General features: G+C 44.7%; 1 protein-coding gene across 1 annotated transcript in view; it reads right to left on the reverse strand.

Moving 5' to 3' along the window:
- Positions 1-13,686, reverse strand: part of PRKN (parkin RBR E3 ubiquitin protein ligase) — a 1,449,443-nt gene extending 1,435,757 nt beyond the window's left edge. Inside the window, exon 1 of the mRNA XM_060241955.1 lies at positions 13,542-13,686. Within this exon, the coding sequence (XP_060097938.1) occupies positions 13,542-13,548 (7 nt within the window). The 5' untranslated portion in view covers positions 13,549-13,686. The remainder of the gene's footprint in view (positions 1-13,541) is intronic.
- Between the last annotated feature and the right edge of the window lie 11,755 nt (positions 13,687-25,441).

Below are 25,441 nucleotides of genomic sequence, written 5' to 3' on the forward strand. Positions count from 1 at the left end.
TGTCCTTGAAAGGGCAGCTGCTGTGAGAGCCCTCTCCCGCCCCACCCACCTCACAGGGTGTCTGTTGTGGGGGAAGAAGGAAAAGGAGATTGTGAGCCGCTCTGAGACTCTTCGGAGTGGAGGGCGGGATATAAATCCAATATCTTCTTCTTTAAGACCGAGTGCTAACATTTTAAGCATCTTTTAAGTTTCTTTAAATATATATATTTGTGTTTGTCTGTGCCCTTTATAAAGTTTCTGTCTCTGCTACCTAATCTTAAATAGGTACACACATGGCCCGGTCCGACATGGCACAGCCCGACCTGACACGGCCCAGCCCAACAAGGTCTCATTTATGTCAGATTCTCATAACAAATGAGTTCAACACCCCAGGCTTAGCATATAAAAAAAATAGTATTTGACATATTCAAGGAATTCAAAAGTGTAAATGCTTTGCTTTTCTGTAAGACAAATTGCAAGTATTCCCAATACTTACGAGCTGCAAATTACTAAAATCAATATTACCATCACATAAGTATCTTTTGCCAAGTGTTTTTGTCATATGAGACATAGAAAAAAAATAAAAATTGAAGATAGAGAACAAACTCTGTTGTAAAGAAAAGAATGTATATTATTTGGACAGAACTCTCTTATGGAGTCACAATGGAGAAGTCTACCAGCGTGTTTGGAATTTAAGCTAAACTTTATAACACTGAAAACACTGAATTCATTAATGTTTTATTATTCCACATGAAACAGCATTTCAACTGTTGGCAAATTTATTTATATTATTTTTAAAAACCCATTGAAAATATTGTATATATAGTATTAGGATCTTTTCCATGTCCCCTCAAATTTCCCAATTTTTCAATTGGGAAAACTGAGAAAGTCCTCACACTTTTTCAAGCTGTACATTTAGAATAAATGAAATAAGAACATAAGAGAAGCTATGCTGGATCAGGCCAATGGCCCATCCAGTCCAACACTTTGTCACACAGTGACCAAAACCCAGGCACAATCAGGAGGTCCATCAGCTGGGCCAGATTTACTCCAGAAGTGCGCTCCCCCAATACACACACAGCTGACCCCCAAGCACCAAGAATACAGAGTGTGTCACTGTCCCAGACAGTCTTCCATTTATACCTTACAGCTAATAGGCACTGTGCCATGTTTATCTGTCCCCCCTTGAAGTTGTCTATTCTTGTAGCTGCCACCATATCCTGTGGCAGTGAATTCCTTGGTTGAAGAAGTACTTTCTTTTCTCTGTTCTAAACCTACTATTCATTCATTTCATTGAGTCCTGGGAGAGGGGGGGGGGGGATGTGGCTTACTCTTTTAAGTTTTCAATTATATTCCAGGCTTTGACATCTCTACTAAGGATTACCATAGGTGTTCTATGATGAAACAGTTAAAGGGAGATAAAACTCAATGCCACATGGCAAAACATACATCCTACAGTTTCAAGATGAATACTACATTAGTACATAGGTTCTCTTCACTGTGCACCAGGTAGCACCACAACAGTTGAAGTCAAACACAACATTCTGGAAAGAATTTAGTTAGGGCACTGAAAGATGCGGCAACCATAAGGAGCTCTTTGAAACATGACTCTCTATGGCTCCTCAGTTAAAAGGAGTGGGTATAAGATAGGGTTGCCAGGTCCAACTCAGGAAATATCTGGGGGTGGAGCCAGGAGACTGTGGAGTGGAGCCAGAAGCGAGGTTGTGACAAGTACAACAGAACTCCAAAGCGAGTTCTGGCCATGGCATTTAAAGGAACTTCCCTCCATTAAATGCCTTCCCTCTGTAGGAAATCATGAAGGATAGGGGCACCTTCTTTGGGGCTCATAGAATTTGACCTCCTGGTCCAATCTTTTTGAAACTTGGGGGGGAGGGGTTTGAGGAGAGGCACCAAATGCTATTCAGAAAATTTGGTGCCTCTACCTCAAAAAACAGCCCACCCCCAAGCCCTAGATACCAATGAATCAATTCTCCATTATGAAGTGCCCAGTGGACATTCAATTCCCCCCTTCTGCTAACCCTGAAGTGGGGGAGGGCCTCAAAGCCAGGGGATCCCCTGCCTCCAACTGGGGATTGGCTACGCTATAAGATCATGACTTTATTTTTTTTTCCAAACATATTTCCAAGTTCATGAAAAAGTACTCAAGATTTTTTTGGAGGTGCACTTAAGAAAAGTTCACAAAAACATGTAATTTAAGAGCAGCTCTGGGGACTTCACTAGCCTTGCATATTGACATATAGAAAGGTTATAGGCACCATGCCCTGAGGAGTACATTTCCCATAGATTTACCTGGTACGGGAGTGCAGATAAAGGAAAGGATGCTTTCGGACAGTCATTCTGTGTCTCATGGAGAACCATTTGTCCTCCTTCCCCCACCCCAATATTCCCCTCTTAGTGGATGCCACACATTATAGAAGTATCTTCCAAGCACCCTCAAGTATTTGTTTTTCTGGCAGTGAATGTTCACTATAGTTTGTTTTGTTAATTAGGCATGTAGAATAATTTAGTGAATCAGGTAAAGCAAGAATCACAGTGTCTCCAACAAATGTATGCAGAAGCATTTAGAGAAGAAAACATGATTGTCTAATTTGCCAAGAACACTTCACTACCCCCACCTCACTCCAAATGACAATAGGTACTAATGGGAAATGTTTTCTTTTAGTTTCATGGCAAATACAACTATTTTGAAAACTGATTTTAACAAAATCACTCATTTATAGGACCCATAAAGATATACATTCACTATTAAAGGAATTCCACTCCCAAGAAAGTGCTCTTAGGATTGCACTGTATTATTGTTGTTGTTGTCATTGCTGTTGTTGTTGTTATAACAACAACAAAACAACAATAATAGTAGTTATAAATCACCCAATCCCTTCTACTGCTGGGCTCTGGGAGATGTACAGCATATAAAACCACAACAAAATAAAAACCAGTTAAAATCAATTTACTGAACATTTTAACAATCCAAAGGCAAGTGATGAGGAGCATCAATTCTGACTGCCAGCTACATTCATAGGCAGAGGGCAAAATAGGTGCAAATAACAGAGACTAGAGAAGGGTGCCAAGCAGATGAAAACCATTGTCATCCTCAACCAAAAGCCTAGCAGAACATCTCTGCCTTGCAGGCCCTGCAATATAACATCACATCTTGCTGGGTCCGGGTGGTATTTGGCAGAGAGTTTCACCAGGTTGGGGCCAGGGCTCTGCAAAGAACTAATTGTCCCAGTTCTCTGCGAGCAGAAGTTGTTCCATTTGCTGTTGCTGTGATGCTTGCAGACATCTTCACAATCTTTGGAACTGAAAACAAGGTAACTCACTGGTCTGGAACTTCATGTATATACTGGTTTCTCCATATATATACCACTGCTGGCAATTGCTGCTTTTGAACTAGGGCTAATGCCATTATGTGTGCCAGAATGCCATTATCAATTTTTTTAAAAAAACATCCTCTGTAGTACAATTTATGAATAATTCAACTTTCATTCCATTTCAATCAACATTGATCTTAACAAAGAGAGACAAAAACATTTTCTGAAAATGCTTGATCTTTTAGCACATGAAACTTCCTCTTTGGACTTAAAAAAAAAGACTATGGCTAACAGCATATGTCATAAGTAGTATAGTACTAGAGAGAGAGAGAAGGGCGTTTTCTAGACTGGGAACGCAGCCAATTGGAGGAAAAGAAAAAAAAGATAAAATTCCTCATTCCTTCCGGGCTCTGAGGGAGCAGACGCCTGCTGACTGAGCTCCGTGAAAGGGGAGTACCGTTGTTTGGTTTTATTTCAGTTTTAGCCTTTCTACTCCTATAATAATCTCATCTACAACCTTTTATAATGGTTGCAGAGATGTGGCAGGAGTGAGGTCTTTCAATGAGCAAACAGTAACGAGACTGCTGCTCCTCACTTCCCACGGACTTTTTTGACTGCGTTACATTTGGTCTCTCTGACTGCTGGAGATTTTAGTCTTGAGATTTATACCTCAGCAGAAGGAAAGCCTTTACTGAAAAAGTTGAACTACGGGTTCTTTCTTTTTTTAAAAAAAGAATCTCAGCACCTTGTGTCTGGCTCTGCAGCTTTTAGAGATTTTTTTCCTCTCCCCTTCTCAGCCTAGGTCTGAATCCTGGTTCTTCATTATGGGCGTCAGCAAAAGAACTCGTGACCTAGATGACTCTTTTTCTCAGCCGGCACGTAAACAAACTAAAATTAATGATTTCTGTGCCTCAGGTCTACTCCCACCAACCTGTGATATTCCGACTTCCAACCATTTTACACCCCTCATAAATCTCGAGGAAGATACCAACTCCACTGGCAGGAGGGAAGATAAATCTCTCCTGCTGCAAACAGTTGGCAAAGACTTTGAACTTGCTACAAGTGATCATATACAGCTAATTGCTAGAACTGTTGACTCTATTTTTGAGAGACTTAGACAAATTGAAAATAAAATTGACCACTTGTCTCAGAAATTCTTGCTAAATACCAAAGTTAAAACAAACCATGGGAAATTAGCAAGCGAAGAGCCCGAAGAAGAACTTGGACAGCAGCAGAACAAAATAGGAGTCAATTGCACCTTTAAGACCAACGTAGTTTTATTCAGAACGTAAGCTTTCATGTGCATGCACACTTCTTCAGACGAGGAATGAGGTACAGTAAGCAGAGACACATATAGCTGATGGGGTTTGGAATGCCAAGTGGTACAAAGTTAAAAACCAATAGCAGAATAGTAAAATTAACAAATTCAGAAAACCTTTGATCTGGGTTGAATTAGCATGGGAAACCATAAAACAGTAACATGTCAGAATGTGAGAATGCCTGTTAATTATTCTATTGCTAATAAACCAGGGTCAAAAAGAAGGCAGTTCTTTCCCAGAAGTTTTTCCTGTCCAACTAATTTGCCTTTTAACGTGTAACTTAAATATATACATCATTCTAGTTTGCCATTAGGAAAAAATACATTAAAATATAGTGAAAGATGGGTTTAGTATATGTAATGAGATAAACAGCCAATATCCCTTGTTTGAGTATGTCAATACAAAAGCATTATTCTGATACACTATCCCAAAAGACCTTGAAGTAGCTTCCACAAACATACCAACACATCAAACACACATATTCATAAACCATTTAAAATACATCTAAAACCATTTAAATACATCTAAAACAGATAAACATTCATAAAACCATTTAAACCATTTAAACCATTTAAATACATCTAAAACAGATAATCCTTCATAACCCTGCATTTAACCTAACCACAGCACTTGGATAGAAACTGTCCTTAAATCTGTTTGTCCTAGCCTTCAACACTCTATATCGTCTACCTGACGGTAAGATCTCAAATAGCAAATGGCCCAGATGTGAAGGGTCCCTTAGGATCATTTGTATCTTCCTTTTACATCCCATATTATACAGATCCACCAACGAGGGGAGAGAACATCCACAAATCTTTTGTGCTCTTCTCGTCACTCTTTGGAGCACCCTTCTGCTGCAGTCCCAGAAAAACTTCCTTCACACCAAGGAGATTTTTCCAGCCAGGGTCTTTGTCAATTCTCTTATAACCCCCCTGCTACCCCACTGGCAAAAAGAGGGCTCTTTGACAGAGAACATCAATTTCAAGGCAGGAATGATGAAAGCTGGAGACCAGAGTGGCTTGGCTCAGGGTCCTGATTCACCTTTCTACCTGAACCCAGCTTCAGAGCATCTCCTTCTTGAGAACTCCATAGAACAGGATCTAATTAACTCTTTCACAGCCCTCCCATCTATGGAACAACTTGCAATCACAACTAAACTCAAAGTGCTGAGGGACAAACTTTTGAAAACAAAAAGTGATCACACGCAACAAGTCTCATTGAAACCAATAAGACTTCTTTGTGAAAATACAGTTAGGACCCAAATACTGTTTCAAGTTTTAGAAATACAGATACTACAATTGTGAAACATATAAGAGACAGTATTTAAGCAACAAAATAAAAAGACCTATTAAATGCAAACTCAAAGGTCTGCACTGGAAAATTAGAAAAAAAAATGTATCAAATGGAAGGTAAGCCAAAGACAGACCCTGGTCTACAAGTGGCACATAGTCTCTGGAAGGTCCTGATCCAGCAGCCACAGCAGGACTCACTGCCTTCACATGGCAGTTGCTCACTGCCCCGCATGAGTGCACCTCTCAGTAAAAGCCTAGCTTTCTCTCTCCGTATTGAAAGGTCCTAATACTGCAAGGGCTGAGCCCCATTACTAATGTTCTACTTGCAAGGTTATAAATGAGACCACCAATACCAATTATGGCTTAAAAGTTGTCAATAAAATTGCATGCTAACTTCTCTCAACCTCAGCTTTCCTCATCAGTAAAATGTAATCATGTCTTTGTGCCGTAGTGGACTTTAATGTTGGAATCCCTGAGGAATCATATGAGTTGGAAGGGACCTCCAGGGTAATCTAGTCCAACTCCCTGCACAATGCAGAAAGTTCACAAGTACCTCCACTTGCGCTCCTCACGATATGCCTAAATTCACAGAATCACCATTGTTGTCAAATGGCCATCTAGCCTGTTTAAAAACCTCTAAAGAAGGACAGCCCACCACCTCCCAAGGAAGCCTGTTCCACTGAGGAACCACTTTAACTGTCAGGAAGTTCTTCCAAATGTTTAGCCAGAAACTCTTTTTGATTTAATTTCAACCTGTTGGATTTGGTCTGGCCTTCTGGAGCAATAGAAAACAACTCTGTATAGTAACTGATACGTGAATTTGTATTTGTATGGGCAGATTCCCCAATGCATGGCTCATGTGTGCAGCCAGTAACTATGACTGGCTCCACCTCCATTTTGTGACAAGGTCCAGCTGGCAAGTTCCAGAGCTCAGCCTCACCACAAAATCCCTGGAACTTTCAACCACCAAAAACCACCTCACAGAGGTGACTTAAGGACAAAGGCTACTTGAAATGTAGTCAAAGATGCTAGCTTATCTGGTGACACTTTAGAACAGGAGTGTCAAACATGCAGTTCGGGGGGGGGGGGGTAAATCAGGCCTCGGGAGGGCTCCTATCAGGCCCCCAAGCAACTGCCCCCCCTTCTCCCTATATCTTGCTTCCTTCTGCATAACAGCTTGATTTGCAAGGCTTGCTCAATTGCACAGGAGCTATAGAGCAAAGCCTTTGTATTCCTCATTGGCTGAGGCAATGGGTAGGAAGGCGGGGAGGGGAGGATAGCTTACTTTGCCAGGCTCTCTCAATTGCACTGCAGAGCTACTGAACCAAGCCTCTCTTCCTTCTATTGGCTGCAGCTCCTCCCCCTCCTGGGCCCCTGGGGAAGGAAGGAAAGAGCCAGAGCTTCCTTTGCCCCGTTCCCTGGCTTCCGTGGGAGAAATACAAAGAAAGCATCTTTAAGACCAATGAGTGTTAACGTTTTAAGCATGTTTTCAGTTTTAAAAAATATATATTTGTGTTTGTCTGTGTTCTTTATAAAATTTATCTCTCTGCTACCTAATCTTAGCAGGTACACACATGAACCAGCCCAACATGGCTCGGCCCAACCTGACATGGCCCAGCCCAAGAAAGTGTCATTTAACTCAGATTTGGCCATCATAACAAATGAGTATGACAACCCTGCTTTAGACATTTTTCTTCTTTGAACAAGAGACAAGCCTGTCCCTTCACAAACTCCTACAGAAACACCTCTTGTGGGGAACTAGTTGCAGGTGTGGAAAGTGTGGCGCTAGTAGCATCAAGATAAAAATTAAAAACAGTACAGTGAGATGACTCCAAGAACTGTCCACACTTTTATGTCCCATGTCCTCAGTGATTAAAAATTTGCTTGGTAACAAACCAAAACCAAAGCTTAAGATATTTTCCCCTTCAATATAAAATCTTACAATACACCTAGCTAGAACTCCAAACCACTTTGCCTGCATCACTAGAACCAAGATAAATAATAGCACTATACCTCATTTATAGCACTAGCATAGTGATTTTCCAACCTTGCTGCTGAAATCATGGAAATTAAAGAGACACTATACACCATACATTGTTTAATATAGGTATTACCACCCTAAAACAGCACAAAAGCTAACTGTTCCTATACAAATCCCTGGTATTAGGGATGCAACATCAGCCTTAAGGAATTGTACTATAAAATGGTTATAGATAAGAACTATTTGTTAGCAAAGCATTTCTCCTCATATTATTCTGTCTTGTCTAATACCCTTTAAAGAAGTGAGTAGGAAGTAGAACTTCATAACCTTGTTGAATGCTTTGGCCACTACCCAAACCTCCAACTCCAAGCAGGTCAATCAGCTGATAATTAAGCTCCCATGCATAAGGTTAAATATATTTGTGTAACTGAGCATCAAGAGTGTAACCTCAGAATTTTATTTACGTGGTTCTGTATAGTATCTCATCTTTTAAATCAGGGGTCCTCAAACTACGGCCCGCGGGCCAGATGCGGCCCGCTGAGGACGTTTATGCGGCCCGCCAGGTTATGGCAAAATCAGACCGGAAGTGACGTTTGACCTAAACTCGCGTTAGCAACGCACACTTCCAGCACTAGGCTGAGGCGGCGGAGACAGAGTGTGAGGTGATACCGAGGTGAGGTGAGTTCCCAGGCCGGGGTGTGTGGTGTGGGGAAGGGAGAGAGATGCAGAAGACAGAGAACTGACGGCCCGCGGCCTTGTACAGTAATGGCAGTCCGGCCCTCCAACAGTCTGAGGGACAGTGAACTGGCCCCCTATTTAAAAAGTTTGAGGACCCCTGTTTTAAATGTTTTCTCCTTTCCACTGTTGCCATAAACATTTAAGTTCACAAAGGCTCACCTTTAAAGGATTTCTCATTAGACATAAATCCAGGGGTTGTTTTGTAGAAAAATAGGTGGTGGAGCTCATCCAGGGATTATTGTGAAGCTGCAATACTATTCAATGGACAAGGAGGTGGAACTCTCAGAAAGGTTCAAGAGCTGTGCTCCTGTGCGCTCCCACTGAATCTGAGGCCTGCATCAATCTAATGCAAAACACCTTGTTCTCACAAAAACTAGATTAGGTGGTAATTTTTTTAAAAAAATATTTTTCTTTCTTACACCTCCCCCACATACTTGCTTCTGAGCTCCATTGTTCAAACCCCCTGTGAGAATTTTGCTGAACTCCAAGATCTGACAAACTTTCTACCAAGCCGTGGCTGGTTGGTTGCAACAGAGCTGGCTGAAACTGAATCCATCAAAGTCGGAGGTGCAGTATCTAGGTTACAGGGGGCTGGGATCAGAGATCTCAAAGGCTCCCATCCTTTGATGGGGCTCCACTGATGCCCACATCAAGGGTGAAAAGCTTGAGGGTATTCCTGGATGCCTCTCTAACTATGGAGGCCCAGATTACCACCACTGCCAGATCGGCCTTTTGCCATCTGAGGTGGGTCAGACAGTTGGTCCCATATCCCCCCCCCCCCACGACCAGGCCACAGTAACCCATGCAATGGCCACTTCCAGGCTAGATTATTGTAACTCTCTCTACGTGGGGCTGCCCTTGACCCTCCTCCAGAAACTCCAGCTAATGCAGAACGCTGCTCCATAGATGTTGGCTTCGTTGCCTGTACTGGCACAGATCCATCCTGGGTTGCGTGAACTGCACTGGCTACCCATTGAGTACCGGATTTGGTTCAAGGTGTTGGTACTTACCTTTAAAGTCCTATATGGCCAGGGGCCAGCATACCTTCAGGATCGCCTCTCCCTGTATAAGCCCCGTAGGTCCTTATGATCAGTGACCCAACAACTCTTGGTAATACCCCGCCCCAGAGACGTCCATCTGGCCCCAACGAGTGCCAGGGCCTTTTCAGCCCTGGCCCCTGTCTGGTGGAATGAGCTTCCCTTGGAAATCCGGGCCCTGCGAGATCTGCTTCAATTCCACAGGGCCTGTAAAACAGAGCTCTTTCGCCAGGCTTTCAGCGGAGACAGTGGACGCCACTTGTTACTGGCCTCCCCCCCCCCCTCATTCCATCCTAGCGCTACAAGATCTATAGGACCTGGACAATAGGTCACATCTGTGAGGCAGAATCTGCCATCTTAGTCTTTGTAATTTTAGATGTTATATATTTTAAATTGGTCTTTTACTGTTTTTACTGTTGACTATTTTTATGATGTAACCCACACTGAGCCTGTTCTACGGGAAGGGCAGGCTAAAAATCGAATAAAATAAATAAATAAAATCATGCCACTGTGGCCACATAGGAGAAAGTGATTTCAAAAGTATGATGGCAGTAAGGTTTTATTATGACAATTATAATTCAAGAAGCATTTTAAGGTAGATGCTTAGCTGATATAATTCAGTACACCTTCCAGTGATGTTGGGGTGTGTGGCATATGCAAATGAGTTGTGCTAATGAGCTCCAGCACCTCCTTTTCTATGAAATGACCCCTGGACTGTACCACTTTACTGGAAATGCAAACATGTTTGACTGTTCCTCTGCACAAACATACCCCATACCTTAAGCATAAGAGTGAAGAAGAAGAGGAAGAGACTGGATTTCTACCCTGCCCTTCACTACCTGAAGGAGTCTCAGAATGGCTTACAATCTCCTTTCTCTTCCCCTCCCTCCCCAAAACAAACACCCTGTAAGGTAGGTGGGTCTGAGAGAGCTCTCCCAGAATTGCTCTTAAGCAGAACAGCTCTGAGAGAACTTGCAGCTGACCCAAGGTCACATCAGCAGGTGCATGGAGGAGTGGGGAATCAAACTCGGTTCTCCCATATAAGAGTCCGTTCTCTTAACCACTATAGCAAGCAGGGTAGTGAAATGCCTGGAGATATGTCATAGAGTCCAACCTCCAGAGCAGCCATGTCCCCTAAAGGAACTGATTTCTGTAGTCTGGAGATCAAACTAGCAATTTCAGTGTACAGTCTCTATAACAGTATATTTTTATTGTTTGTAGCACCCAAATGGCTGCTTGTTCTGGACATTTATATAGTAGCTAGAAATCTGATTTAAATCAATGCCTTGAATTAAAATAAGTCCAAGCTGATAGAGCTGCTTCAGAGATTTGTATAGAAAAACAGGTTATGAATATTTTACTATATAAATGAAAAATAAAGTAAATAGTTACTAACATAAAAATATTCTAGACAAGCAATATTTCTTTAATATCCAAAAGGTATACACACTGTAAACTGGCTAATGATACCCTTCAACAAAATGAGATGCAACAGCCCTTAAAATATTTTTTTGAAAATGCATAATACAGAATTTTCACTTATTTACTGTAGAACAGAAGCCCTTTATAAATCCATTTTTAAAAAAACTTCACTGAAAGTCAGGCTTCCTAAAAATTCCCCGTAGAATGCAAGATAGCAATGGGAACAAAAAATGAAGACAGCCATTATTACATAATCAGAAACCTTACTAATTATTATCACTGTGGGAAACATCCACACAGACTAAAATAGCAAAACCCCACTTTTAAAAAGCTCTTGGAACATTCAACAGGCCAAAAAGACACACTATCTTCGGGACACACACATAATTTGGATGAATATTGCTCAGCAACTGTCACAACTTTTTTCAACTGTCATACGTACTCCTCAAAAGTGACCATTTACTCCAATGAAGCAGCCACAAAATACATCCCAAACAGTACATTATTAATTAAAATGTACTGGAGAGCATTCTTAGTTTGCTGTGGGAGGAAAAAACCAAACTCAATATATTCTGTTATAAACAAACTATACCATGCACAGCCTAACCAAAGTGAAACCTGGAATAACTACTACCTGGGGAAAACTCATCTTTAATGTACAAGAATAAGGAAGTCACTGGAATAATTTCTTCCCAGTACAAGATTACATTACTAATTTAATCTGTGGCCACAATCTACCACATTGTTAACATGCTTAAACCCAACTGTTTCTATTGATTTAAAAATGTTGTACTATGTTAACTTGTGACTAAGCAATTGAAGCTTTACGTGTCTATCTTAATTATTGTGAATGGGCCTATCACCAGTCAGTTGAGTCATCAAACAAATAAGACTAAGGTTCCTTCATAACTGGGTATCTCTTTCCAACCTTTCATATGTAAGTGGTAGCGCAAACCTGTGCAGAATTATTCCAGATTAAAGTGACCTGGAGAAAATGACCAGCTACCCATTTCCATACATTAAAAAGAAGAAGATATTGGATTTATATCCCGCCCTCCACTCCAAAGAGTCTCAGAGCGGCTCACAATCTCCTTTACCTTCCTCCCCCACAACAGACATCCTGTGAGGTGGGTGGGGCTGGGGAGGGCTCTCACAGAAGCTGCCCTTTCAAAGACAACCTCTGCCAGAGCTATGGCTGACCTAAGGCCATTCCAGCAGGTGCAAGTGGAGGAGTGGGGAATCAAACCCGGTTCTCCCAGATAAGAGTCTTCACACTTAACCACTACACCAAACTGGCTCTCCTTAAGCCTCTACTAAAGGGATTCCCCCCCCCCCACTGGATCCAGGAGTTTTTTTGAGCAGGAACACACAGGAAGTAGTTCTGGATGGTTTGGCATCAGGGGGCATGTCTTAGTATGCAAATGAGTTTCTCCTGGGCATTTTCTACCCTGCTCCATATAAAGTCCATTGATTTTAAAGTCCATTGATTCTGTATAGGATTGCACTATAAAGGTTTTGCATGCAAATATGTATAGGTAATATCCATGAGCAGTCCTATTTTGGAGAGAAAAACAAAAGCAAAACAATTTTAGCTGCTAGAATTTGGGAGTGAAGGAATGATCCTGTAGTCTGAAAGAGGAAAGGACTATCACTTCCCCACTCTTACTCTCTTGGAAAGTGGGGTGAAGTTATCCTCTTGGGGGAATATTATTTTCTTGGGAGGTAAGGTGCTGAAAGGCAGTTATTTACCTCTTCCAGATTGGGCCATCATACAGATATGGAAGATTTCTTTCTACATCGCATGACATTTGAGATCCAGACAGGAAGAAACCAGGATGTCTTCCACTGTTACCCTAGCTATTTCCCATTGGAAAACACTTGATGCAGAGCGCACACCATCCTCTTTGGAAACCTATGAAAAAATTTATTCACTATTTCAATAGAGCAGCAAGGACCTACAGAAGAATAATGGTTGTGATGGTAGGAAAAGATACATTGGTGGCTCCTTAATCACAAGAGGGGGACAAGTGAGTCTTTCATTTCCCATGGCTGCTTGAGCCGAATAGTATTTGTAGAAATTTTAAAAGACAAGATCTAATGATTTGCAGAACTAGGATATTTCAATTTGTGCTGTGCCCAAGGCTCCTCCTTTAGGGTTAAAGACGCCCCTTATTGTGGTATGAGTATGAAAAAGATTAGGTATCATGAGTAATCCCGTCGGCGACTCATACTGCAAGATAAGTGGAGTGCGTTTGTGTCTTCACAGCGTTTCCCTCAAGACCAGACTCATCATTTTTAGGACATTCGACAACCACAACCAGAACATTTTGGTCTGTATGTTTCCATGGTGCGTTTAGCGTACAGTACAGCCACACTCTCCCGCCCCCTTTTCTTCCGTCAAGACGGGATAAACGAAGAGCCTAAATCCGGGCCTCACTCACCTATCATAGCCGACGAGGGGCACGTGCATATACCCTCTTCCCACCCGCAGCTCAAATCCAAGCCTTCAGAATACAACGCTCCCTGCAGGCAGTCGAGACTTTAAGACGCGTACTGCGCAGACGAGGCAAGCCTTACTGCAATGCATGGTGGGAAATGTAGTTCTTCGTTTACTCGTTAGTTTCCTTCCCCATCTCTTACGACTAATGAGCCACTACAAAAGAGTAAGAATCCAGTAGCACCTTAAAGATTAACACAGTTTGCGGTAGGGTGTGAGCTGTCGTAAGTGACTGCTCAGTGTTTAGTTAATGAATCGTATGCCCTGTGATTAGGACAAAATTATTTCCTCAACTTGTGGTTGTTGCAGCGACTACCTTACGTTGTCTATGCAATACTTAATATAAAGCAGACCAGTGAGCAACATGAGGGTGGTCACTACTTGACTTGACCGTTTTTCAGGGATCCGGGAGGGACCCCTGGGAAGTAAAATTTCTCCTGTGCCTTGATTACTCGGATAAGATCAGGTTTGCGCAGTGTACTGTGCTGAATTCCTAGTCTGATGAAGTGTGCTTAAGAGCACACGAAAGCTTAAGTTATAAATAAAAATTGGTTGGTCTTAAAGGTGCAAATTGACTCCTGCTTTGTTCAGCTGCTTCAGACCAACACGGCTGCCCGCTTGGATCTGTTTACATATCAGTGTTGGTAGTTGACAGAGGATGTACTAAAATGAATGACAAGATTGCCCATAGCAAACAATGGGAGAGCCTGGATTGCCCATTGGATATCGTGGGAAGGAAAGTCAACACAACTCACAAGTGTCCAGGACACAGATAGATGGGGAAGGGCAAATTTCCAGAACCTGGGACTAGCACAGGTGCTTTGGATTTGAATTCCCAGGGGGGGAGGGTGGGTTGCCAATCTCCGGGACTGGATTGCCAGGGGACACAGCACAATACCAGTCTCTGGGACTGAATTGTCAAAGGAAAAAGTCCTCTGCCAAACTCCCGGATTTGATTGTCAGGGGAAAAGGTGCTCTACCAACCTCCTGGACTAGATTGCCAAGGGAAAAGGTGTTCTCCCCACCTCTTGGACTGGATTGTCAGGGGGAAAAGTCCACTACCAGCCATCAGGACTGGATTGCCAAGGGATAAAGTCCTCTGCCAACCTTAAGGATTGGATTGTCAACGGAAAAGGTGCTCTGCCCACCTGCAAGACTGGATTGCCAAGAGAAAAGGTGCTCTGTCCACCTCCAGGACAGCATTGCCAAGGGGGAAAGTCCTCTGCCCATCTCCTGGACTAGATTGCCAAGGGAAAAGGTGCTCTGCCAACCTCCAGGATTGTATTGTCAGGGGGAAAAGTCCTCTGCCAACCTCCAGGACCATATTATAAACGAAAAAAGTCTGCGACCCACCTCCAGGACTGGCTTATCAAGGGAAAAGGTGCTCTGCCCACATCCAGGACTAGTTTGTGAAGGGAAAAGGTGCTTTGCCCACCTCCAAGACTACATTGCCAATGAGAAAGGTGCTCTGTTCACCTCCTGGACTGGATTGCCAAGAGAAAAGCTACTCTGCCAACCTTCTGGGCTGCATTGTCAAGGGAAAAGGTGCTCTTCCAACCTCCAGGACTAGACTGCCAAGAGAAAAACTCCTCTGCCAAACTCCAGGAATGGATTGCCAAGGGAAAAACTACTCTTCCAACCTTCAGGACTGGATTGGCCCAAGAAAAAGACCTCTGCCAATCTCCAGGACTGGATTGCCAAGAGAACAGATACTCTGCCAACCTCCAGGACTGGACTGCCAAGGGAAAAGCTACTCTGTCAACCTCCAGGACGGGATTGCCAAGGGAAAAGCTCCTCTGCCCGCCTCCAGGACTAGATTACCAAGGGAAAAGGTAGTTTACCAAACTCCAGGACTGGATTACCAATGGAAAATCTACACTGGCCACCTCCAGGACAGGATTGCCAAGGAAAAAGCTACTCTGTCAACATCCTGGGCTGGATTGTCAAGGGAAAAGGTGCTCTGCCCACCTCCAGGACTGGATTGCCAAGTGAAAAGCTACTCTACCAAACTCCAGGACTGGACTCCCAGGGGGAAATCTGCTTTTCCCACCTCCAGGACTGGATTGCCAATGGAAAAGGTATTCGGCCAAACTGCTGGATTGGATTGCCAAGGGAAAAGCTACTCTACCAACCTCCACGACTGGATTGCCAAGGGAAAAAGTCCTCTGCCAACCTCCAGCACTGGATTGCCACCAGAAAAAATCCTCTGCCTACCTCCACGACAGGATTGCCAAGGGAAAATCTGCTCTGCCAACCTCCAGGACTGGATTACCAAGGGAAAATCTGCGCTGCCCAGCTCCAGGACTGGATTGCCAAGGGAAAATCTGCTCTGCCAACCTCCTGGGCTGCATTGTCAAGGGAAAAGGTGCTCTGCCACCCTACAGGACTGGATTGCCAAGGGAAAAGCTACTCTGCCAAACTCCAGGACTGGACTACCAAGGGAAAATCTGCTCTGCCAACCTTCAGGACAGGATTGCCACAAGAAAAAGTCCTCTGCCCACCCCCAGGACTGAATTGCCAAGGGAAAAGGTGCTCTGCCCACCTCCAGGACCGGATTGCCAAGTGAAAACATCATCTGCCAACCTTCAGGACTGGATTTCCACAAGAAAAAGTCCTCTGCCCATCACCAGGACTGGATTGCCAAGGGAGATGCTACTCTGCCAATCTCCTGGACTGGATTGCCAAGGGAAAAAGTACTCTGCCAACATTCAGGACTAGATTGCCACAAGAAAAAGTCCTCTTCCCACCTTCAGGACTGGATTGCCAAGGGAAAATCTGTTCTGCACACCTCCAGGACTGGATAACCAAGGGAACAGGTGCTCTTCTGACCTCCAGTCTTAGATGGCCCAGGTTAAAAATAGTTTGCCAACATTCAGGACTGGATTGCCTATGGAAAAGATACTCTGCCCATTTCCAAGAATGGATTACCAAGGGAAAAGCTACTCTTCCAACCTCCAGGATGTGATTGCCAAGGGAAAATCTGCTCTGCCCACCTGCAGGAGTGGAATTCCAAGGGAATAGCTACTCTGTCAACCTCGAGGACTGGATTTCCAAGGGAAAATCTGTTTTGCCCACTTCCAGAACTGGATTGCCAAGGGAAAAGCTACTCTGCCCACCTCTAGGACTAGATTCCCAAGGGAAAAACTATTCTGCCAACCTCCTGGACTGGATTGCCTAGGGAAAATCTGCTCTACCCACCTCCAGGACTGGATTGCCAATGGAAAAGCTATTTGGCCAAACTCCTGGATTGGATTGCGAAGGGAAAAGCTACTCTTCCAACCTCCACGACTGGATTGCCAGGGGGAAAAGTCCTCTGCCAACCTCCAGCACTGGATTGCCACAAGAAAAAGTCCTCTGCCCACCTACAGTACTGGATTGCCAAGGGAAAATCTGCACTGCCCACCTCCAGGACTGGATTGCCAAGGAAAATCTGCTCTGCCAACCTCCAGGACTGGATTGCCAAGGGAAAAGCTACTCTTCCAACCTCCACGACTGGATTGCCAGGGAAAAAAGTCCTCTGCCAACCTCCAGCACTGGATTTCCATAAGAAAAAGTCCTCTGCCATTCTCCAGGACTGGATTGCCAAGGGAAAAGGTACTCTCCCCACATCCAGGATTGGATTGCCATAAGAAAAAGTCCTCTGCCCATCACCAGGACTTGATTGCCAAGGGAAAAGCTACTCTGCCAACCTCCAAGACTGGATTGCCAAGGGAAAAGCTATTCTGCCAAGCTCCAGGACTGGATTGCCAAGGGAAAAGCTACTCTGCCAACCTCCAGTACTGGATTGTCAAGGGAAAATTGCTCTGCCCACCTCCAGGACGGGATTGCCAAGGGAGAAGGTGCTCTGCCCACCTCCAGGACTGGATTTCCAATTGAAAAATCCTCTGCCAACCTCCAGGATTGAATTGCCAAGGGATAAACTACTCTGCCAACCTTCAGGACTTGATTACCACAAGAAAAAGTCCGCTGCCCACCTCCAGGACTGGATTGCCAAGGGAAAAGCTCCTCTGCCCGCCTCCAGGACTGGATTACCAAGGGAAAAGGTAGTTTACCAAACTCCAGGACTGGATTACCAATGGAAAATCTACACTGGCCACCTCCAGGACAGGATTGCCAAGGGAAAAGCTACTCTGCCAAGCTCCAGGACTGGATTCCCAAGGAAAAGTTACTCTGCCAACCTTCAGGACTGGATTGTCAAGGGAAAAGTTGCTCTTCCCACCTCCAGGACTGGATTGCCAAGGGAGAAGGTGCTCTGCCCACCTCCAGGACTGGAATGCCAATTGAAAAATCCTCTGCCAACCTCCAGGACTGAATTGCCAAGGGAAAAGTCCTTTGCCAACCTTCAGGACTAGATTGCCACAAGAGAAAGTCCTTTGCCTACCTACAGGACTGGATTGCCATGGGAAAAGCTACTCTGCCAACCTCCAGGACTGGATTGACAGGGGAAAATCTAATTTTCCAGACTGCAGGAGTGAATTGACAGGGAAAAGGGGAGGTTAACTGCCTCTTGGGGCAGATTGTCAGGGGGAAGGGGAGACTGACAGCATCTAGCACTAGATTGACGGTGGAAAGGGAGATTGGCAGATTGGCAGTTTCTTGGGCCAGATTGACAGGCAAGTGGGGAGATTGACAGCCTCTAGGGCTGAATACAAGGGAAGTGTAATGATGCTCTTTCCCAGCTTCACCTTTTTATCAAGCTCACAGCCCCTAGCAACCAGCCTAATGTGTTTGTTGAGCTCTGCCCTGCATGCTTTCCAAGGTCTGTCTGTAGCATTTGCAAAGCTAGGCTAGTTTAAGCATTTAGCAATATACAAACTTTACCCATCTAACTGTTTTCATTCCTACCTGCTAGTGCTCCATTCAAGTTACATATAAAAATAAACATGTTTTTGGGTCGTGCATCAAAATGGAATGAACATTTTGTCTCCTGCTGAAACCCAACACAGAGTTGTAAATTCGTTTTGCTGTTGGATTTCACAGACAACTAGCACTTTCCACTCTGCAACATGCAAACTAAATTTTGCAAATGTGATCGCTTTTTCCTGCTGGAGTTTACAGAGTACCAGCTCTATAACCCTTTTTGTGTGCTTCTCCAGATTGCAGAGACTCCACCTACTTCCTTGCTGCTGGTCTGCTCATTACAGTTTCTGCAACCAGAATATGAAAGTGAAACTTTCCCAGCTTTGCAAAAATTCCTACTTGTCGGCATTCAAAGTTTACTTGAAGTTTGTATCTTGGTGTAATTTCTGGTGCAATTGCAAAACAGATGTTGGTGCAGTTATTGCTGATAGTAACAATTTTACTCTGACAAATATTGTTGCAGTTGAGATGTAGGCACTTGTAGAGTAGAACATTTCATTAAGCCTTGCATTAATGCAACATGACCTATTCATTTTTTAACTTGTGGTTATACTCAACTGGTGGTCAGGGAAATTGTAAAATGTTGGTCAGGGAAAATTAGGGACATGAAAAATAATTTTTTGTGGCAACCCTATATTGGTTGTGTGGAGAAATGCCTTGCCTCCTGGAGCAGTGGTAAGCCTGCTTTAAAAGTTCCTGTATCTGAGCTCAGAGACTGGCAGGAGGCGGGGGGGGGTGTGTGGAATGTAGCCCCTAACATTTGGGCTACCTCTTGAGAGATACCAATGACGCTACTGGAAGAGACCATGGGCAACCTTCTCCATGCATGAAAAAGAGTGGAAAGGACATTGGGCTAGACCAGCCCCAGAAATGAGGTGGAGGTTTCCTGGAATGCATGGGTTTTCCCCAGAATGCCTTCCACAGAAGAGGCTTCCTGGGGACAACAGGAAAAGAAGCGTGAACCTAGGTGGGCCAGGTTACAAGGGGTTGAGAGTGATGTAAAGTGAGTTGAGTCAGATAATAAACAAAAGTGCTTACTCTGAAGAGCACAAGGCCGCCTCTCTCTTGCACCTGGGACTGGAAGATAGACTGCGACTCTCCAGGCAGTAGCCAGCAGCCAAATTTGACCATGTGGCTGGCCCTGACTGGATACAGGAAGCCTAAAGCAATGAGGTGTCATTACAAGATGTTGTGACTAAGCATAAATGGGCCTGCTCTGCTTAAACAACTGGTAGGGCAAGTCTTCAAACCAGACATGGAAGGATGTGTTTCAAACCAACCTTTAATTGATCTTTTGGCAGTTTATCATGTACTGCGCTAAGATTATGTTTGTAATTTTCCACTAGTTTAAAAAAATGAACCTCTAACTATTTGAAAGGTTGGCAGTAAAACTTTGTACCACATAATTCCCCAACCACCTTCAACCATGCTACTGTAGGGAGTCCTGGGAAAAGGAAAGGCGTGCAGTTGCCAAGGGTTCCAATCCTCCAGGTGTCTCCCCAAAAAGGACTTTGGTTTCCATGACAACCAGGTACTGGGTACCAGAGCACCTCGAGGCAATCTCCCTTTTCTGCTGGCAATCCACTCTCAGAAGCTGGGAATCTAACATCTCCCCTGACAATGTAGTCCTACAGGCTGTCAATCTGCCCTTTCCCCCAGACAATATAGTCCTGGAAGCTGTCAATCTCCCTTTCCCCCTGACAATCTGGCCCTAGAGTCTGTCAATCTCCCTTTTTTCCTGACAATCCAGTCCTAGAGGCTGTTGATTTCCCATTCCCCCTGACAATTCAGTCCTAGAGGCTATCAGTCTCCCTTTCCCCTGACAACCTGGCCCTGGAGGCTGTCCATCTCCCTTTCCCCTGACAATCTGGCCCTAGAGCTGTCAATCTGCCCTTTCCCCTGTCAATCTGGCCCTAGAGGCTGTCAAACTCCCCTTTTGCCTGTCAATCTAGTGCAAGAGGCTATCAATCTTCCTCTCCTTGTTAATCTGGCCCTAGAAAGCCGGTTTGGTGTAGTGGTTAAGTGCACGAACTCTTATCTGGGAGAACAGGGTTTGATTCCCCATTCCTCCACTTGCACCTGCTGAGATGGCCTTGGGTCACCCATAGCTTTCATGGAAGCTGTCCTTGAAAGGGCAGCTGCTGTAAAAGCACTCTCAGCCCCACCTACTTCACAGGATGTTTGTTGTGGGGGAAGAAGGTAGAGGAGATTGTGACCGCTCTGAGACTCAGAGTATAGGGCGGGATATAAATCCAAAATCTTCTTCTGCAATCTCCCCTCTAGCCTTTCAGTCTGGCCCTTGAGGCTGCCAACCTACCTTTCCACCCATCAATCTAGTCCTAGAGGCTGTCAATCTGCCCTTTCCCCTGTCAATCCAGTACTGGAGGATGGCAAAGTACCTTTCCCACTGGCAATCCAGTCCTGAAGGTTGGCAGATTAGCTTTTCCCCTGTCAATCCAGTCCAGGAGGTGGACAGAGCACCTTTTCCCTTGGCACATCAGTCCAGGAGGCTGGCAGAGTAGCTTTTCCCTTCCCAATGCAGTCCTGGAGGTGGGCAGAAGACTTTTTCCCTTGGCAATTCAGTCCTGGAGGTGAGCAGAGCACCTATTCCCTTGAAAATCCAGTCCTGGAGGTTGGCAGAGCAGACATTCCTTTGACAATCCAGTCCAGGAGGATGGCAGAGCAGATATTCCCTTGGCAATCCAGTCCAGGAGGATAGCAGAGCACCTTTTCCCTTGGCAATCCAGTCCTGGAGGTGGGCAGAGGACTTTTTCCCTTGGCAATCCAGTCCTGGAGATGGGCAGAGCACCCTTTCCCTTGGCAATCCAGTCCTGGAAGTGGGCAGAGTAGCTTTTTCCTTGGCAATCCAGTCCTCGAGCTGGGCAGAGCAAATTATCCCTTGGCAATAAAGTCCTGGAGGTGGGCAGAGCAGATTTTCTCTTGGCAATTCAGTCCTGGAGGTGGGCAGAAGACTTTTCCCCTTGGCAATCCAGTTCTGGAGGTGAGCAGAGAACCTATTCCCTTGATAATTGTGTCCTGGAGGTTGGCAGATCACCTTTTCTCTTGACAATCCAGTCCTGGAGGTTGGCAGAGCAGATATTCCCTTGGCAATCCAGTCCTGGATGTGGGCAGAGGACTTTTTCCCTTGGCAATCCAGTCCTGGAGGTGGGCAGAAGACGTTTTCTCGTGGCAATCCAGTCTTGGAGGTTGGCAGAGTAGGCTTTACCTTGGCAATTCATTCCTGAAGATAAACAGAGTAGCTTTTCCCTTGGCAATCCAGTCATGGAGGTGGGCAGAGCACCTTTTCCCTTGGAATCCAGTCCCGGAGGTTGGCAGAGCGGATTTTTCCTTGGCAGTCCAGTCCTGGAGTTTGGCAGAGTAGCTTTTTCCTTGGTAATCCAGTCCTGGAGGTGGGTAGAGGACTTTTTCTTGTGGCAATCTGGTCCTGGAGGTTGGCAGAGAACTTTTTCCCTTGGCAATCCAGTCCAGTAGGTTGGCAGAGTAGCCTTTCCCTTGGCAATTCAGTCTTGGATGTTGGTAGAGGCCTTTTTCTTGTGGCAATCCTGTCTTGGAGGTTGGCAGAGAAGCTTTCCCTTTCTCAATCCAGTCCTGGAGGTGGGCAGAGGACTTTTTCTTGTAGCAATCCAGTGCTGGATGTTGGCAGAGGACTTTTTCCCTTGGCAATCCAGTTCTGGAGGTTGGCAGAGTAGCTTTTCCCTTGACAATCCTGTCCTGGAGGTGGGCAGAGGACTTTTTCTTGTGGCAATCCAGTCCTAAAGGTTGGCAGAGTAGCTTTTTCCTTGGCAATGGAGTCCAGGATGTTGGCAGAGTAGCTTTTCCCTTGGCAATCCAGTCCTGAAGGTTGGCAGAGTAGCTTTTCCCTTGGCAGTCCAGTCCTGAAGGTGGGCAGAGGACTTTTTCTTGTGGCAATCCAGTCCTGGAGGTTGGCAGAGTAGCTTTTTCCTTGGCCATCCAGTACTGGAGGCGGGTAGAGGACTTTTCCTTGTGGCAATCCAGTCCTGGAGGTTGGCAGAGCAGCTTTTTCCTTGGCAATCCAGTCCAGGAGGTTGGCAGAGTAGCTTTTCCCTTGGCAATCCAGCCCAGGAGGTTGACAGAGGACTTTTTCCCTTGTCACTCCAGTCCTGGAGGTGAGCAGAGGAGTTTTTCTTGTGGCAATCTAGTCCTGGAGGTTGGAAGAGGACTTTTTCCCTTGGGAATTCAGTCCTGGACGTTGGCAGAGTAGCTTTTCCCTTGTCAATCCAGTCCTGGAGGTGGGCAGAGGACTTTCTCTTGTGGCAATCCAGTCTTGGAGGTTGGCAGAGTAGCTTTTCCCTTGGCAATCCAGCCCTGGAGGTTGGCAGAGGACTTTTTTTGTGGCCATCCAGTCCTGGAGGTTGGCAGAGTAGCTTTCCCCTGGCAATCTAGTCCTGGAGGTGGGCAGAGGACTTTCCCCCCTGGCAATCCAGTCCTGGAGGTGGGTAGAGGACTTTTTCTCTTGGCAATCCAGTGCAGGGGGTGGGCAGAGCACCTTTTCTTTTGATAATCCCATCCTGAAGGTTGGCAGAGGATTTTCCCCCCTGACAATCTAGTTCAAGAGGTGGGCAGAGCACCTTTTCCCTTGGCAATCCAGCCCAGGAGGTTGACAGAGGACTTTTTCCCTTGTCAATCCAGTCCTGGAGGTGAGCAGAGGAGTTTTTCTTGTGGCAATCTAGTCCTGGAGGTTGGAAGAGGACTTTTTCCCTTGGGAATTCAGTCCTGGACGTTGGCAGAGTAGCTTTTCCCTTGTCAATCCAGTCCTGGAGGTGGGCAGAGGACTTTTTCTTGTGGCAATCCAGTCTTGGAGGTTGGCAGAGTAGCTTTTCCCTTGGCAATCCAGCCCTGGAGGTTGGCAGAGGACTTTTTTTGTGGCCATCCAGTCCTGGAGGTTGGCAGAGTAGCTTTCCCCTGGCAATCTAGTCCTGGAGGTGGGCAGAGGACTTTCCCCCCTGGCAATCCAGTCCTGGAGGTGGGTAGAGGACTTTCCTGCCTGGCAACCCAGTCCTGGAGGTTGGTAGAGGACTTTTTCCCTTGGCAATCCAGTGCAGGGAGTGGGCAGAGGACTTTCCCCCCTGGCAATCCAGTCCTGGAGGTTGGAAGAGGACTTTTTCCCTTGGCAATGCAGCCCTGGAGGTGGGCAGAGCACCTTTTCTTTTGATAATCCCATCCTGAAGGTTGGCAGAGGATTTTCCCCCCTGACAATCTAGTCCAAGAGGTGGGCAGAGCACCTTTTCCCTTGGCAATCTAGTCCAGGAGGTTGGTAGAGCACCTTTTCCCCTCACATCCAACCCTGGAGGTTGGCAGAGGACTTTTTCCTTTGACAATCAAGTGCCAGAGGCTGGTAGAGTAGCTTTTCCCCTGGCAATCTAGTCCTGGAAACTACTTTTTCCCTTGGCAATCTGGTCCCAGAGGCTGGCATTGTGCTGTCTCCCCTTGCAATTCAGTCCCAGAGGTTGGCAACCCACCCTTCCCCCTGGGAATTCAAATCCAAAGCACCTGTGCCAGTCCCAGGGTCTGAAAATTTGCCCTTCCCCATCTATCCGTGTCCCGGACACTTGTGGGTTGTGTTGACTTTCCTGGAAGATCCAGTCCGGATTTTTGTTGCAGCCATTTCTGTGCTTCAATGTATTTCAATGGAGCCCATGTAAGTCAATTGGCAATCTTCCCTCCCATGATATCCAATGGGCAATCCAGGCTCTCCCATTGTTTCCTATGGGCAATCTTTTCATTCGTTTTAGTACATCCCATTGGCGGAGAACGAAGCATGTTATCCTGCTGTATTTCTTGTAAATGTGTTTCACAAAAAATAAATAGGAAGTACAGGTGAAGCATTATTACAGGTGCTGCAGTATAATCCTAAACAGTGCTTCCTTAGCAATAAACAAATTTCCAAAGAGAACCAAGTTTGATTTAAGAATACATTTCGAGATAACTACAATGTTCGTTCCTCAGTGTAAGTTTTGGCATTTGAACTACAAGGAATAACAGTTTACTATTAGTTGAACCTAATAATGAAAACAGCTGTCCAAGAAAACAGTTCATTAACATTAGTTTATCAACATTCATTACTATCCCCGCGCCAATATTATCAACGCCGTATGAGACTGCTGGATGGTATTTCTGCTGCTGTTACACGTATTATTATAATGGAGTTTTAAATTTTATATACTGTATTTTAATGTATAGAAACTTCTATTGACTGCTTTTATGATTATATGTTTTATGACCATAATGGCCTATTAGCCACTCTGAGTCAACTTTTGGGGAGGGCGGGATATAAATTTAATAACATAAAAATAATAACAAAAAAACTTTACCGATTCTCAGGGCAAGACTAAAGAGGGTTTACATCTTTATTTAATAAAAGTAATCATTGGCTGCTACAGCTAGATGTCTGTATATAATTTCTCTATACTAAAATCTTAATATACCCATAGCGAAAACTGACCTTTTATCTTTCATAAAAGCAGGTGTTTTCCCTGCCCTGGTTGGTGTTCCATGGCAAATTCCTGTTACATCGTAGCAAAAGCAGGGAAACGTTCAACTATGAAGTCACGAAGTTATTAAAAATTTTAAGAAGCCCAGCATAGGGAGACATTGTTTATGCTTACCCACAAGTACCGTTTATTTCAGCAGATTTTTTAGTAAATGTATTAAGTCTTTTATAAATCTTAATATTTTTGTTATTATTTTATTTATACCCCGCCCTCCCCGCCAAGGCAGGCTCAGGGTGGCTTACAGAGCATGATACAGTATATTATTGTTTTATTGTTTTGGTTTTACTGTTGCTAGCTGCACTGAGTCTGCTTTGGCGGGGAGGGCGGGATATAAATCCGAGAAGTAAGTAAGTAAGTAAGTAAGTAAGTAAGTAAGTAAATATTGGCACATTTAGATAAAATACATTTGGGAAATAATATGAACAAATAAAAGAAAGAAAATATATTAGTA

Source organism: Heteronotia binoei, chromosome 1 (assembly GCF_032191835.1).
Source record: "Heteronotia binoei isolate CCM8104 ecotype False Entrance Well chromosome 1, APGP_CSIRO_Hbin_v1, whole genome shotgun sequence".
NCBI classification, from domain to species: Eukaryota; Metazoa; Chordata; class Lepidosauria; order Squamata; family Gekkonidae; genus Heteronotia; species Heteronotia binoei.